Source organism: Varanus komodoensis, unplaced genomic scaffold (assembly GCF_004798865.1).
Source record: "Varanus komodoensis strain SLA01 unplaced genomic scaffold, ASM479886v1 scaffold81, whole genome shotgun sequence".
Taxonomy (NCBI): domain Eukaryota; kingdom Metazoa; phylum Chordata; class Lepidosauria; order Squamata; family Varanidae; genus Varanus; species Varanus komodoensis.
In genome coordinates this window covers 2,086,648-2,098,579 of record NW_025336495.1, presented here as the reverse complement: position 1 = coordinate 2,098,579, position 11,932 = coordinate 2,086,648, and the positions used below count along the sequence as shown (strand labels likewise).

General features: G+C 54.9%; 1 protein-coding gene across 1 annotated transcript; it reads left to right on the top strand.

The window, feature by feature from the left end:
- The first annotated feature begins 506 nt into the window (after positions 1 to 506).
- MMP28 (matrix metallopeptidase 28) lies at positions 507 to 10,857 on the top strand. The gene is made up of 7 exons (XM_044456127.1): positions 507 to 578; positions 2,542 to 2,729; positions 4,827 to 5,048; positions 5,425 to 5,670; positions 6,782 to 6,931; positions 8,585 to 8,752; positions 10,216 to 10,857. The coding sequence occupies exons 2-7, from the start codon at positions 2,606 to 2,608 to the stop codon at positions 10,611 to 10,613; spliced, it is 1,308 nt and encodes a 435-aa protein (XP_044312062.1). The 5' UTR covers positions 507 to 578; positions 2,542 to 2,605; the 3' UTR covers positions 10,614 to 10,857.
- Positions 10,858 to 11,932: the final 1,075 nt, after the last annotated feature.

Below are 11,932 nucleotides of genomic sequence, written 5' to 3'. Positions count from 1 at the left end.
TTAGGATAAACGCAACAGATAAGGCCTGGTGCCATGAGGAAGTCAAACCCACCCTCTTGCATGTTCTCTGAGGATATTTTTCATGGACTGGAGCCCCATTAATTTTTTTGAATGAAACTTGGAGCTTCTGAAAGTACTTTTCAGGCATAAATAAAAGAAAACCTCATAAAACCAAAACCATCGACAGCATCCAAGGTATTGATTGATATTGATTGATGGTTGCTTTCCAGCCTACCTAATGTCAAATGCTCCCTGGCTGGATTACAAACAGGCAAAAAACTAAAATGCCCTAGAACCATAAAAAATTAAATGAAATGCAGCTACTTCAAAGAGTAAATATAAAGTTAAATTATAAGCACCGGAATCAATAAAAGAGATGTGCCTATTGCATGCCACCTGGTTAGGGGAATGTTATCACCATCCTCATCATTAGTTATGTAATCATACGCGGCACTTGTTCTCTCGATATGTATATCTTAACAATCTCCTTTTTACCTTTAGAGATACCTTGAAAAATACGGGTACTTTGAGTCCTCGCATCAAAGACTGGGCTCATCCAAATTCTCGGAGGCCATTCGGTAAGCAAGACGAGAGACCTGCCAGTTGTTTATTCTCATCTCATTCTTTTACATATTTTTATCCTGCTCCTCAGCAGCTGGCCCAGAATCCATTGGATGAGATGCCTCCTGCCCACAAGCTTGCACTCTAAAACAGACACAGCATGCAAGGAAAAAGGGTGGGGAGGGAAGAGGAAGAATGAAGTAGTCTTTCAGCCTTGCTGGTGCAGGGACCCTCCCTGCGTTCTGAGCTCTCGCCTGCTGGAGGGCAGCTGGTGGGTGGCATCTTCAATCCGACCTTGTCCCCAGGATTGTTGTGGAATGGAGCCTGCAGAGATATTCCAGCCCCCTTCCCAGAATGTCCATTTTCATTTAAAACGTTTCTAGTCCTTACAGAGATACTATCAGACTTTCAATAGAGTGTGGGGATATGACATGGACATTTTGCTATGCATGTGCCCATCTGCCCAGTGCCTGGACGGGCAACCTCCTCAGAACGGCAGCTTGCCACCTTGGGTTCTATGCTGAGAGCAAGGTGGGCTGTGGATGTACTCAAGAGCCCATGTGGTGCAGCATTTTGGGCTGGGACTTGGGAGATCCAGGTTCCAGGTCCCTCAGCCATGCAGCTCACCGAGTCCCTTTGAGCCATCACTGGTTCTAACCCTAACCTACCTCACAGGATTGTTGTGAAGGTAAATGGAGAGGAGGAGGATGGAAAAAACCACCGCAGGCTTTCTGGGAGAAAAAGTTGGAATAGAAATGTAACGGGCAATAATAAAATCTCCTCCCCCACAGGGTTGTTGTGAGGATAAAATGAGGGCTGGCTGGCTGGCTGGCTGGACAGACGGACAGACGATGGACGAATAGGGGCAGTGTTCGCCTGTGTTGCTCATGAGTAGACCATCTGCTGCCGCCACCCCGCATTTTAGGAAGCGGGCAGAGGCCTCGGTCCTTTTGCACATGGGCAGTGCGACCACATCTGACCCAACTTCCCAGGGCTGAAATGAAAGCTAGAAAGGTTCAGAGCTGCCCCACCCGGTGCCGCTTCTCCCTCCCCCGCTCCTTCCCCCAGGTGAAGCCCCTAAAGGTGTTGGCTCCAGCTGGGAAGGACACCAGGGAGAAGCGGTGGCGCTCCGTCATGCGCGTGGCCCCCTGCGGAGCGGTGGGGGCAGCCCGAGGCCTGTGGCGGCCGTAGCTTGGCACCATGCCCTGCCGGTCCAGACCCCTGTCCTCCCCCGGCAGCTGCAGGACAGAAGGAGGAGGAGGCCAGCTGCCCCCATGCCGGCAGCACGTGGCCCGCGAGAGAGCAGAGTCCCGCACCCCCGTGCTGCAGGCGCTCACTGCAGGCGCCACTTCCCAGTGCCCGTTTGGCCCTTCTGCTCTGCCACGTCAGCAGACGGAGCCGGCTTCTTTCCTTGGCCCCAGCCCTGGCCTGCTTCGGCTGCTTCCCTTGTATGGGCCTGAAGGACAAGAAGCCCAGGACGGCCGTGGAAGATTCCACAAATGCCATCGCAGCCTCTGGACATGCGCCATCTTCACAGAGACTTGCTCCGACGCCGTTCCTTCTTTCCTCCCCCTCCACGGACATAAAACAGGCCCGAAGTGACAGATCCTTCTCTGCTGGGGAGCTGAGGGGCTGTGTTATATGAGGGTTGCCAGGGCTGGCCAGCAAGACGATGCTCCCCGCTTTTGGCTTGGGGCCAGCTGTTAGAAGAGCAGGCCTTCCACCGAAGGTGTTCGCACAGCCGTTGCCACTCAGCCGTCGCAATCCCAGTGCTTTTCTGGACACTGCGGGTGTGCAAGGACTCGGTTTGGCAGTGACTGGCTCTCCAGGGCCCGGAGCAAGCATTTTCCCAGCCTGGAGATACACCCTGGGACCTCCTGCACAGCCTGGCCACGGAGCTGTGCCAGGGACTGCGGGGAGGGGTCGCAGCCGTGCTCCCCGCAGCTCAACTGAGCCCCCTTTTCTCCCGTTCTCCTCAAGGGAATTCCAGTGGGTATCTCGCCTGCCCCTCAGTGGCTCCCTCGATGCCTCCACCCTGCACCACATGGGTCTCCCCCGATGCGGCGTGAACGATGCGGAGAGCCATGCCTCATGGAAGGAGCGCACACTTGCCCTGTTCTCGGGACGGACGGCCCAGGGAGGGCGCCGAAAGCGGTTCTTGCATCAGAGTAAGGCTGCTGAGCTTTGCAAAAAAAGTTTCTCCTTTGGGGCTTTCCCAACTTTCTGCTTTGGGGGTGGTGAGATACACATTCACTCACACACACACACACAGACGAAAACCCAAGCTGTCTCTGTACATTCTCTCAAAACCCAAGCTGTCTCTGTACATTCGCTCTCTCTCTCTTTTAAAATAGCAAATTTCTCCCTGAGTGCCACAAAATGTCACGCCTATTCACCGTGACTGTTAAACTGCATTTTCTGTATATTTATAGATGCTTTTCTTGTCGGCTGCTCTGAGTGGCAGTGGAGATGACTTGTCATCGTTGCTTGCTCTCTTGGATGCCACCCTGAAAGTCGCAGCATCTGTTTCACAGAAGTGACACCCAAGAGAGAATCCCCTGTGCACCTTCAGAGTCTTTTTCCCTGTATATCATAGTTAATAGGAGCTGCGTGAGGGAAGGGAAATTTGCAATCCCTGTTCAATCGTTTTGTCTCTAATACTCACAATTTTGTAATGTTAAGGGTAGCATAAAAATGTGTGTATTATGGAAGCATGCTCAGGCTGTTGGGGAAATCCACAATGGACTCGAATTAGTTCAGACTTCTAGATCAGACCCGTGGATTCTGCAGCAGACCAATCTTTCCCAAGTTTGTTTGGATTCTGCAGGCTTTAGACCTCTTATTCTTATTAAAAGTATAAGGCACAGGAAAATACAAAAAAAGAAAAGATAATGAATTAAACCATGCATTTTACCCACTGGCTACAATGCAAAAATGCACATTTGGGAGGGATTTGGAAATTGACTTATGAATGGGTTTGTGTGAAACCAAATTCCATCAATGAGCAGATAACAGAAGGGAAGCTGCCAAATGCTGATGGAATGGATTTTACGGTATGTGGAGAAAAAAATTATATTGGGGAAAGATGCATACACAATGTATAGAAGAACATAAGAAGGGCCATTACCGGATTGGACCCTGAGTCCACGTAATCCACATTCTGTTTACATAATGGCCAGCCCAGAGTCAAAACACCGGAAAGCCACAAACAGGCCATCACTGCCCATGTTCCCCAGCCACTGATGTGCACATGTATACTGCCTCTGAACCTGGGAAAGCTGTGGAGAAAAAAATAGCATGATATTAATATCATGCATTATTAATATTGCATTAAAAAAGCCAATCACAAAAGGAAGCAGCAGTTGGATTGCTTGGATTGATCACTTCAGTCCTGTAAAACTGACACAGACGGGATAAAGACTGATTCATGCATCCACAATTAAAGGGACCGTCTGGTTTGCAAGCCACCCCTCAATGGCATCACAGTGATGCTGAAATGCAGGCTTTCGCGTCCATTTATTTATAGTTTGCCCCCAGGACATCAGCGCTACTTACCAAATCCAAAATAGACGCCAGCTGATAAGCGCCAGATGGAGCCATCCAAGAAAACAGTACAAATATGCAAGAGAACCAGTTGGAGAGAAAGATTTCATTTGTTTGGCTTGTCACATACATCAAAAGGTTATAAATGACCCATGGAAGTGATAAAGTTGTTTAGACCAGTGATAAGAGTGTTTAAAACTTGGGTCCTAATCAAATGCCGAACAAGTTTGGCTCTTTGCAAATCAGAATATCTCCACGAGGGATGCTGGAGAAATCTGGAGCAGGTAGAAACGTGATGCGCACCTGGATTCCACAGCTGACCTTCTTTTTCTGGGTTTCACAAATTCTGTGCACTTGTGGCTTGGTTTTTCACTTCTGAGGAAGGCATGTTATTGCTCACACGCACATTGGTGTAGCACACACTTGTGCCAGTCTGCACAAGTTGTTGTGTGTCAGTGCTATTTCAGTGCATTAACCGTGCATATGAGCGCACTGATGCACATGAGCATTTGTGCTGATACGACCTCCTGGAGATAGCCTGAAATTCTGGAAAAAATACAAGACAGTCCACAAAACCCAAATGAAATCATCGGATCTGTTTATCTCGAACCCCCACAAGAAATACCAGTCTGGCAGGCAGATGCCAGGCCCTGCCTGTGGCCCTGAGGCCGCCTCGTACATTTTCACTGGCCCACCTTTCAATCTTCTCTTTCTTTCCATAGGTGGCAAATGGTACAAGCGACAGCTGACATACCGGCTCGTAAACTGGCCCTGGTACTTGCCGCAGCAGCAAGTCCGCCTGGCGGTAAAAGCCGCCTTTGAGCTCTGGAGCAACGTCTCTGGCTTGGTTTTCTGGGAAGCACTGGGGGATCCGGCCGACATTCGCCTGACCTTCTTCCAAGGGGACCACAATGACGGGGCAGACAATGCCTTCGATGGACCAGGTACCGATCCTTCCTTGGTTAGCCTTTTGGAGCCGCAGTTCCTTTTTTTCTTTTAAGAATTGCAAGTTCCTTCTCTCCTGACATAAAAGAATCTTGTAAAGTGAGGTCAGGCCTTTTTAAAAAACGAACTGAAATTCAAATCTCACTCCTGCACTGGCCAGGTTCAGTAGGTACGGGCACAAAGACCCACAGAAAGGGTTTATGGAGGAGGCCAGGTGGTCCCAACCACGAGAAGCGCACTTCGTTGGCAGCTCAGCCAGCACCGCTCAGCCGTGGAGTGCCGGAGGTGCCCAGTGTGCCCGAACTAGCCGGGCAGCCGCAACTGCCGCCGTGGACCCGGGCCCCCCGCTCACTCGCCTCCCTCTTCTCCTGCCAGGGGGCGCGCTGGCCCACGCCTTCTTCCCCCGCCGGGGCGAGGCTCATTTCGACAATGACGAGAGGTGGTCGCTGGACAGCGGGAAGGGGCGCAACCTCTTTGTGGTGGTGGCGCACGAGATCGGGCACACGCTGGGCCTGGAGCACTCGCCGGTGCGCGGCGCCCTCATGTCGCCCTACTACAAGCGGCTCGGCAAGGATTTCATCCTGAGCTGGGATGACATTCTTGCTATCCAGAACCTGTATGGTGAGTGCCGCTCGCTCGCTCGCTCGCTCGCTCGCTCGCTCGCTCGCACCGTTGTTACTGCGAGAATAATTTGTGCTGCCTCCGTGTGACAGGTGTCAAATCCGAAAGCACACGGGCTCCTGAAAACTCCAAATGCCTTTTTCCAAGTGAGTGGCAAATGTGCCTTTCTCATTTCTTTGCTTCACCAGGTGGCCTCTGTGTGGGTTGGAGTACAAATCCCATCCTCCCCGGCCAGCCGTGTCAGTTTATCACCCGAGTTTATGCTCCAAGCCACCCAGAGGGTGCCTGGTTGGGGAAGGCTGTTCTAAGGGGGAGGGCTTGCAAAATCCGTTATTGCTTGCAAATGGCAGAACAACGGGGGGTTCCACTTTCTAATTCAAAGGTAAACTGCCCCTGTACAAGGGGATCCATCAGGCTCTTAGCCGGTGGATATTTGCACCCTGGGCAGTGGTGTCGTTAAATCAGTTTGGGCCCCGGATGTCCCCAGCTCGGCTTGAACAGCAACACGCGTGACTCTGCTCTCCGTGGAATGTGGCGTTGGCCGCCCGCCCCCCGTTCACGCCGGCAGGCACCACGGGTGCCCATGCTCGTCCTGGGGACGGTGCTTCATCTACTCACCTGGGCTGGTCCTTAGGTCTCAACAGGTGGGCAAAAAGAAGAAGAGATGTCAGCACCCCTCCGCCCGTCCCGTCGTCGTTCTGAGGGGAAGATGCGTCATGGGGCCTCCAGGAGCCTTCGAGGGGGGAAGAGTCGCCCATCTTCCTTGAGGGTGCTTCTTTCAGCCCCGAGGCAAGAGGCCACTCTGGAGACGCTTTGGGGGGACGAGTGCCAGTGGAAGAGAGTGCCAAAGATGGGGGGAGGAGTGAAAGGGGCACACATGCTGGTCTTACTGCCAACGGGGCCCATGCACCAAAGCTTGCGCGCCCCTCGCGGGCAGGAATGCACGTGCGCACTTCATTCAGGTGGCTGCGCTTAGCTTTCTTAGGCCCCCGAATTCTGGATTTTAAGGGCAGCCGTTAAGCAGCAGGTTCCACAGAGCAAGCCCTGTCCTGAGACAGCCACCCCCAGAAATGCCCCAGGTCCCATTTCTCTTGCGGTCTCTTTTTGACAGGGAAGGCTCACCGTGGCCCGGTCGTCCAGCTCCCAGGAAAGCTCTTTGCACACTTCCAGGACTGGAGCCAGGATCTCGACGGGCGCCGGCACCAGGATCCCAGCCTCAGTTCTCACTACTGCTGGTCATTCTTCGATGCCATCACCATCGGTAAGCCGGGGCTTCGGCAGGGAAAGCAAAGCGGAGGAGCCACGGATAAAGAGACTGGATTTAAATTTCCCCTCTTCGCCTCGCATCCCACTGTCACCGTCTGGCCTCGGTTTTCTTCTCCCACAACCCAAGGGTGATCATGCTGGCCTACTTTACAGGGTTGTTGTACGGAGGATTGCTACAAGACCCCGTGCAGGAAGCATGTGGGCACCTGGCAGCCGTGCAAAGACTTTGCAGCACATGAACTGTTAGAAACATGGTGTTTCTCTGCAAGGGGCAAATTTGCCCAAATTCTGTGGAATGCAGAGATGAGTGCAATATTTACACACATGTCTGGGGTAGGATCAGCCCTGTCTCTGTTATGTGCTCACAGTTTTCAAAGCAGGGAGAAAAACCAAAGAATTCGCCGCTCATTCTGAACCTTGAGACGTCAGAGTGAAAGCCGGTGTGCCCAGTCTCAACACCATTCTGCGTTTCAAGTTTAACTATGATTATTTATATCATTTGGCAATTATATCCTGCCTTTTTCCCTCTTGTAAGGAACCCAAGACAGCTCCATTTTGTTGCCCTCCTCAGGACCCTTTCTAATGTTTCTGCATCTTTCTTAAATCTTGGTGCTCAGAACTGGAGAGAGGATTCAAGATGAGGACTTCAAAAGCTTGCTGCTTTCCTGGGTTTTTGTACATTACACCCTCCTTGCTTGATTTCAGAATTTTGCATTTTAAATGCCTGATCGTCGACATGCATGACCTTCTGTGTGCAGAGTCCCGGGAGCGTGGCAGGAAGAGCCACGAGGGCCGACAAAGGGGCTGATTGGGGGGGGGGGGGGTGCCCGGGCTGCCTCCTGGAAGGCAGAGCTGTGTGGGTGGCATCCTCCTAGAAGCCCCTTCTGGAGCGGCCTTTCAGACAAACAAGTGGTGCAGAGTGCAGCTGCCTAAACGACCGAGCAAGCCCCTAAGGAACGCACGACACCTGGACTATCAGCGATCCCCGGGTCGCCTCCCGCTGGCTCCTCGGCCCCCGTCCAGGTGGGAGCACTTGCCTTTGTGGCTTCTCATGCCCAGGCCAAGGTCCCGCCAAGAGAAGCGCTTTCTTTCCTACAGTCTTGCCCTGCCTTTTCTGCCTGGAAAAGTCCACCAGCCGCTGGCAGTCCGGGAGGTTCACAGCTTAGGCTGAGCTTTCAGCTGGCAAAAGGCCAGGAGCCGAAGGCGAGGGGACGAGCCCCCAGCCCGGGCCTGCCCCTTTGAGCCACCCTGTGCGCCCAGCAGTTCGGCCTCAGAAGGTCCAGGTTTGCAGGATCAGGAACAAGCTGCACATGAGCCATGGAACCGCCCAAAGGTCAGGGCTGGTGGGGGGATGACAGGAGCCTGGCGACTTGGGTTTGGCCCCCAGCCCTGAGGTTTTTGCTGCTTCGTGGACTATTTGTGTGGATTGTGCGTGGTCCTTCCAGAACTAGCCCAGCAGGGGCTGTGAGCCCATGGAAGGAACATTCTGAGTGCCACTTGCTGAAAAAGCTCTCTGGAAGGGCAGTCTTGGCCCAGAGGGTTTCTCCCCCACCCCAAAACCCCCTGGCCGTGTGCGATTCCACCTGTGCGCAAGGTCTTCAGACCAAACACTTAGGAGCTCTAACTTGCATCCCGTTGTCCTACGCAGATTCACAAGACGACCTGTATATCTTCAAAGGTGGATATTACTGGCTTGTACCCAAGGGAGGAAAAGCGCAGGGGCCACACCCCCTCCGGACGAGGTGGCTGGGGCTGCCACCCACCCTCGATGCAGCAACCTTCTCCAAGAAAGACGGGAAATTCTATTTCTTCAAAGGTAGTTATGTGTGACGGGGGCTGCAGGCAAGACAGGGGTATCCAAGAGATCTCGAGGGTGCCAGGCTGAGGAAAGTGTGGGAGCCCTTGCAGGGCAAACCTGCACATTTCTGGTCCAAACGCAGCGGCCATGCTCCATCCCAAGGGAAGCATGGACTGATTTCAAGGGGAGAGATTCCAGTCCATGGGAGCAATGGGATCAGAAGTGCTTCCCTTGGGATGGATCAGCTTTCCGTGCATCAGCTTCTCCTGCCCTTCTAAGTTGTGCGCCAAAACAGGCGCGGACTGTTCAGCAGTGTGACGAGCCCTTTGCTTCTGCTTTGCTCAGAAGTAAGCTCCAGGCAAACGCCCAGCAAAGGGGTCCAGGCCGCAGGTGACCTCAGCTGCCACCTGCTGGCCAGCACCAGAGACGCACGTGCTGCACAGGATCAGGCCGAAGCAGCCAGCTGGGTGTCCCGCTGGGAAGCCCAGAAGCAGGCCAGGAGCGTGACAGCGCCTTCCCACCCATGTTGCGCAGCAACTGGTGCAGTCAGGCATCCTGCCTCTGATGCTGCAAGTGATGAGGACTAGTAACTTTTGATGGCCTGCCCCTCCATGCTTTTGTCCAGTCTCCTTTCAAAGCCTCCCAAACCAGTGGCCATCTCGGCACAGTGAGTTCCGTGGCTTAACTCTGACTTTGACCTGCCGTGGATCTCCCACACAGCAGCTTCACAGGGGGAGCCCTTTGGGTTTTAGTACCATGGGCCAGATCAAGGGAGGGGTCGATCTTGCTCACCACGCCTGGAGGCGGAAACCGGTCCTGGGCTCAGCATTATAGGAGAGACACAGCTGGGTTAGAATCGGTCCAGTGCAGGGCTGGCAGGGATGGCATATGAGGAGAGGTGGAGGGACCTGGTATTTTCCAGCCTGGAGAAGGGAGACTCTGAGGGGTCTTTTAGTGACTTACAGGTATGCGAGGGGATGCCATGTGGAGGAGGGCCGTGAGCTGTTCTCCCCTGCAGTGGGGGGCAGGATGCGTTCCAGTGGGGCAAAGCTCAAGGAACCAGGCTTCCGGTTGGATGCCAGGAAGTGCTTCCTGACGGTTAGGCCCCCGAGGGTGTGGAATGGCTTCCATGGGAGGTGGCTGAGGCCCCATCGGTGCGGGCCTTCAAGGAAAGATCGGACAAGTCCATGTTGGGCATGTCATGAGCGGAGCCGGCTGGAGCCAGGGTCAGACTAGATGGCCCGGGAGGACCCTCCGGCTCGCTCTGTTTCTAGCTTGCTACGCTCTATGTGAGAGGGAGAAAAGCCTCCCTCCGGCCTTGCCCACACCGAGGATCATTGCTTCCCCACTCCACTGCCTCTGCTCCCAGGGCAGCAGTCCCGCTTTTCGCTCCTCTCCCCGACCCTTGAGTGGCTGGGCTCTGCGAGGCTGGCCTGGCTGCTCTCCGGTCCCGAGCGCCCTCCGTCCTGCCGCCCCCACAGGTGGCCGATGCTGGCGCTACAAAGGCCCCTCGCCGGACGCGGGTTTCCCCCAGAAGTGCAGCGATGCGGGCGACCTGCCCCGCCACCCGGACACGGCCCTCTACTTCCAGCCGCTGCACCATGTGGTCCTTTTCAAAGGCCCCAAATACTACGTGGTCGACGAGGAATCCTTCCAAGTGGAGCCGTACTACCCCAGGAGCCTGCAGGACTGGGGAGGGGTGCCAGCCATGGCCAACGGCGCTCTCACCCTCTGGGACGGCTTCGTGTACTTCTTCCGAAGTGACCAGTTCTGGAAATTCGACCCGGAGAGGCTGCAGGTGGTGGAAACGGGGAAATGGGCCAAGCAGGTGTCCTGGCTCGGCTGTCGGGACCCGGGAATCAATGAGGCTGCAGTTTGAGCCTCCAGACCGCCGAAGGTCCTGGACATATTCCAGTTTGGAGGAGGCCCACATCCTGTCTTGCAGTTTGCCTTTCATTTGGTCATGAGACGGACGGACGGACGGACGAACTGTGGCCTGACTCAGCTGTGCAGTTGCAGGAGAAAAGACGAGCAAGCAAACCACACGTGGCTGCAAAGGTCTCACGCTGCTCGGATCATCCACTACTTGAACCTCACTCTCGGGTGTTTGCCTTTCAGTTGCTGCGCTGTCCCGTTTCCACCTGCTGCTGGCTCCCGGCCCCACGCCGGGACCCAGGCCGTGCCCGGAAGAGCATCGGGCCTGCCCCGCTGTGGCCCGATCGGACAGTCTGGCCCATGTGCCATGCAGTGTGCGGTCTCACCCCGTCAAGGGGGAGGTGGCAGGGCTGAGGGGGTGCTGGGCCACGGCCAGGGTGGTGCTGGGGCTCTTGGAGGACGTGCTCCAGGAACGCATCATTCCGCCCGAGTGGCGGGAGGCCTTTGGCAGCTCCACTGTGCCACCTCTAGACCCCTGGAGGGCAGCGCCCAGTGCCCCACGCTCTGGTGTTGAACCCGTTGCAGTGGGAAGGCCACGTTCGGCCTGGGGGGGGGGGCACTTGGGGGCCGCCTGCCATGCGGGTGGCTGGAGCCCGTGCAGGGGTGCTCAAAATGCAGGTGGATTTTGGAGCCAAGGTGGAGCGCCCACCAAGGGGCGGGGCCACCTGGCAGGTGTGCAGCTCTGCGGCCTGTGCCTCCCACCACCTCTCTGTCCCTCAGAACTCTCTTGTCCTGGAGGACTGAGCTGGCACTGGGGTCGTGAGCGAGTGCAGGAATGGACATTGGCTGGATCGCGTGGCTGCATCTCGGGATAACCCAGGGAAGCCTTTGCCAGCGCACGGCTGAACTCAAGCCCCGGCTGGGCCAGGGCACACTCGGTGGAATGTGCCTCTGTGAAAGCAGCCACCTGCACACAGAACGCTAGCGGCTCAGGGGAGGGCGAGGCAGGAACATCCTTTCCTGAGGGTTTCTACTGGGTTTTTTTTTAATGGCAGGGGGGGGGGGGGTTATGGGGGGTTCTATGACTGCTTATGGGATCATGTTGAATGCAAACTTTTACCAGCACAGTAGAAACGGTCCCCAGTGGACCATCCACCCTTGAAAATCCCTGCTCGTTTCTCCCGTGTGTGATACATAGTCTTGAAAAAAGTAAAAGTCATTTTGTACAGTTTTGCTTTGAGAAATGAGCGTCTTCATTTCACTACCCCTCCTCAGGGTGGGACCACATTCATGGTGGCCGAGTTCTACCTTTCTGGGGCCCGA

Excerpts from the sequence above, each read along its gene's own strand:
- MMP28 (XM_044456127.1), top strand. The coding sequence starts at position 2,606 with ATGGGTCTCCCCCGATGCGGCGTGAACGATGCGGAGAGCCATGCCTCA. Across the intron at positions 2,730-4,826 it reads AAAGCGGTTCTTGCATCAGA|GTGGCAAATGGTACAAGCGA; the intron begins GTAAGGCTGCTG and ends TTCTTTCCATAG. Across the intron at positions 6,932-8,584 it reads CTTCGATGCCATCACCATCG|ATTCACAAGACGACCTGTAT; the intron begins GTAAGCCGGGGC and ends TGTCCTACGCAG.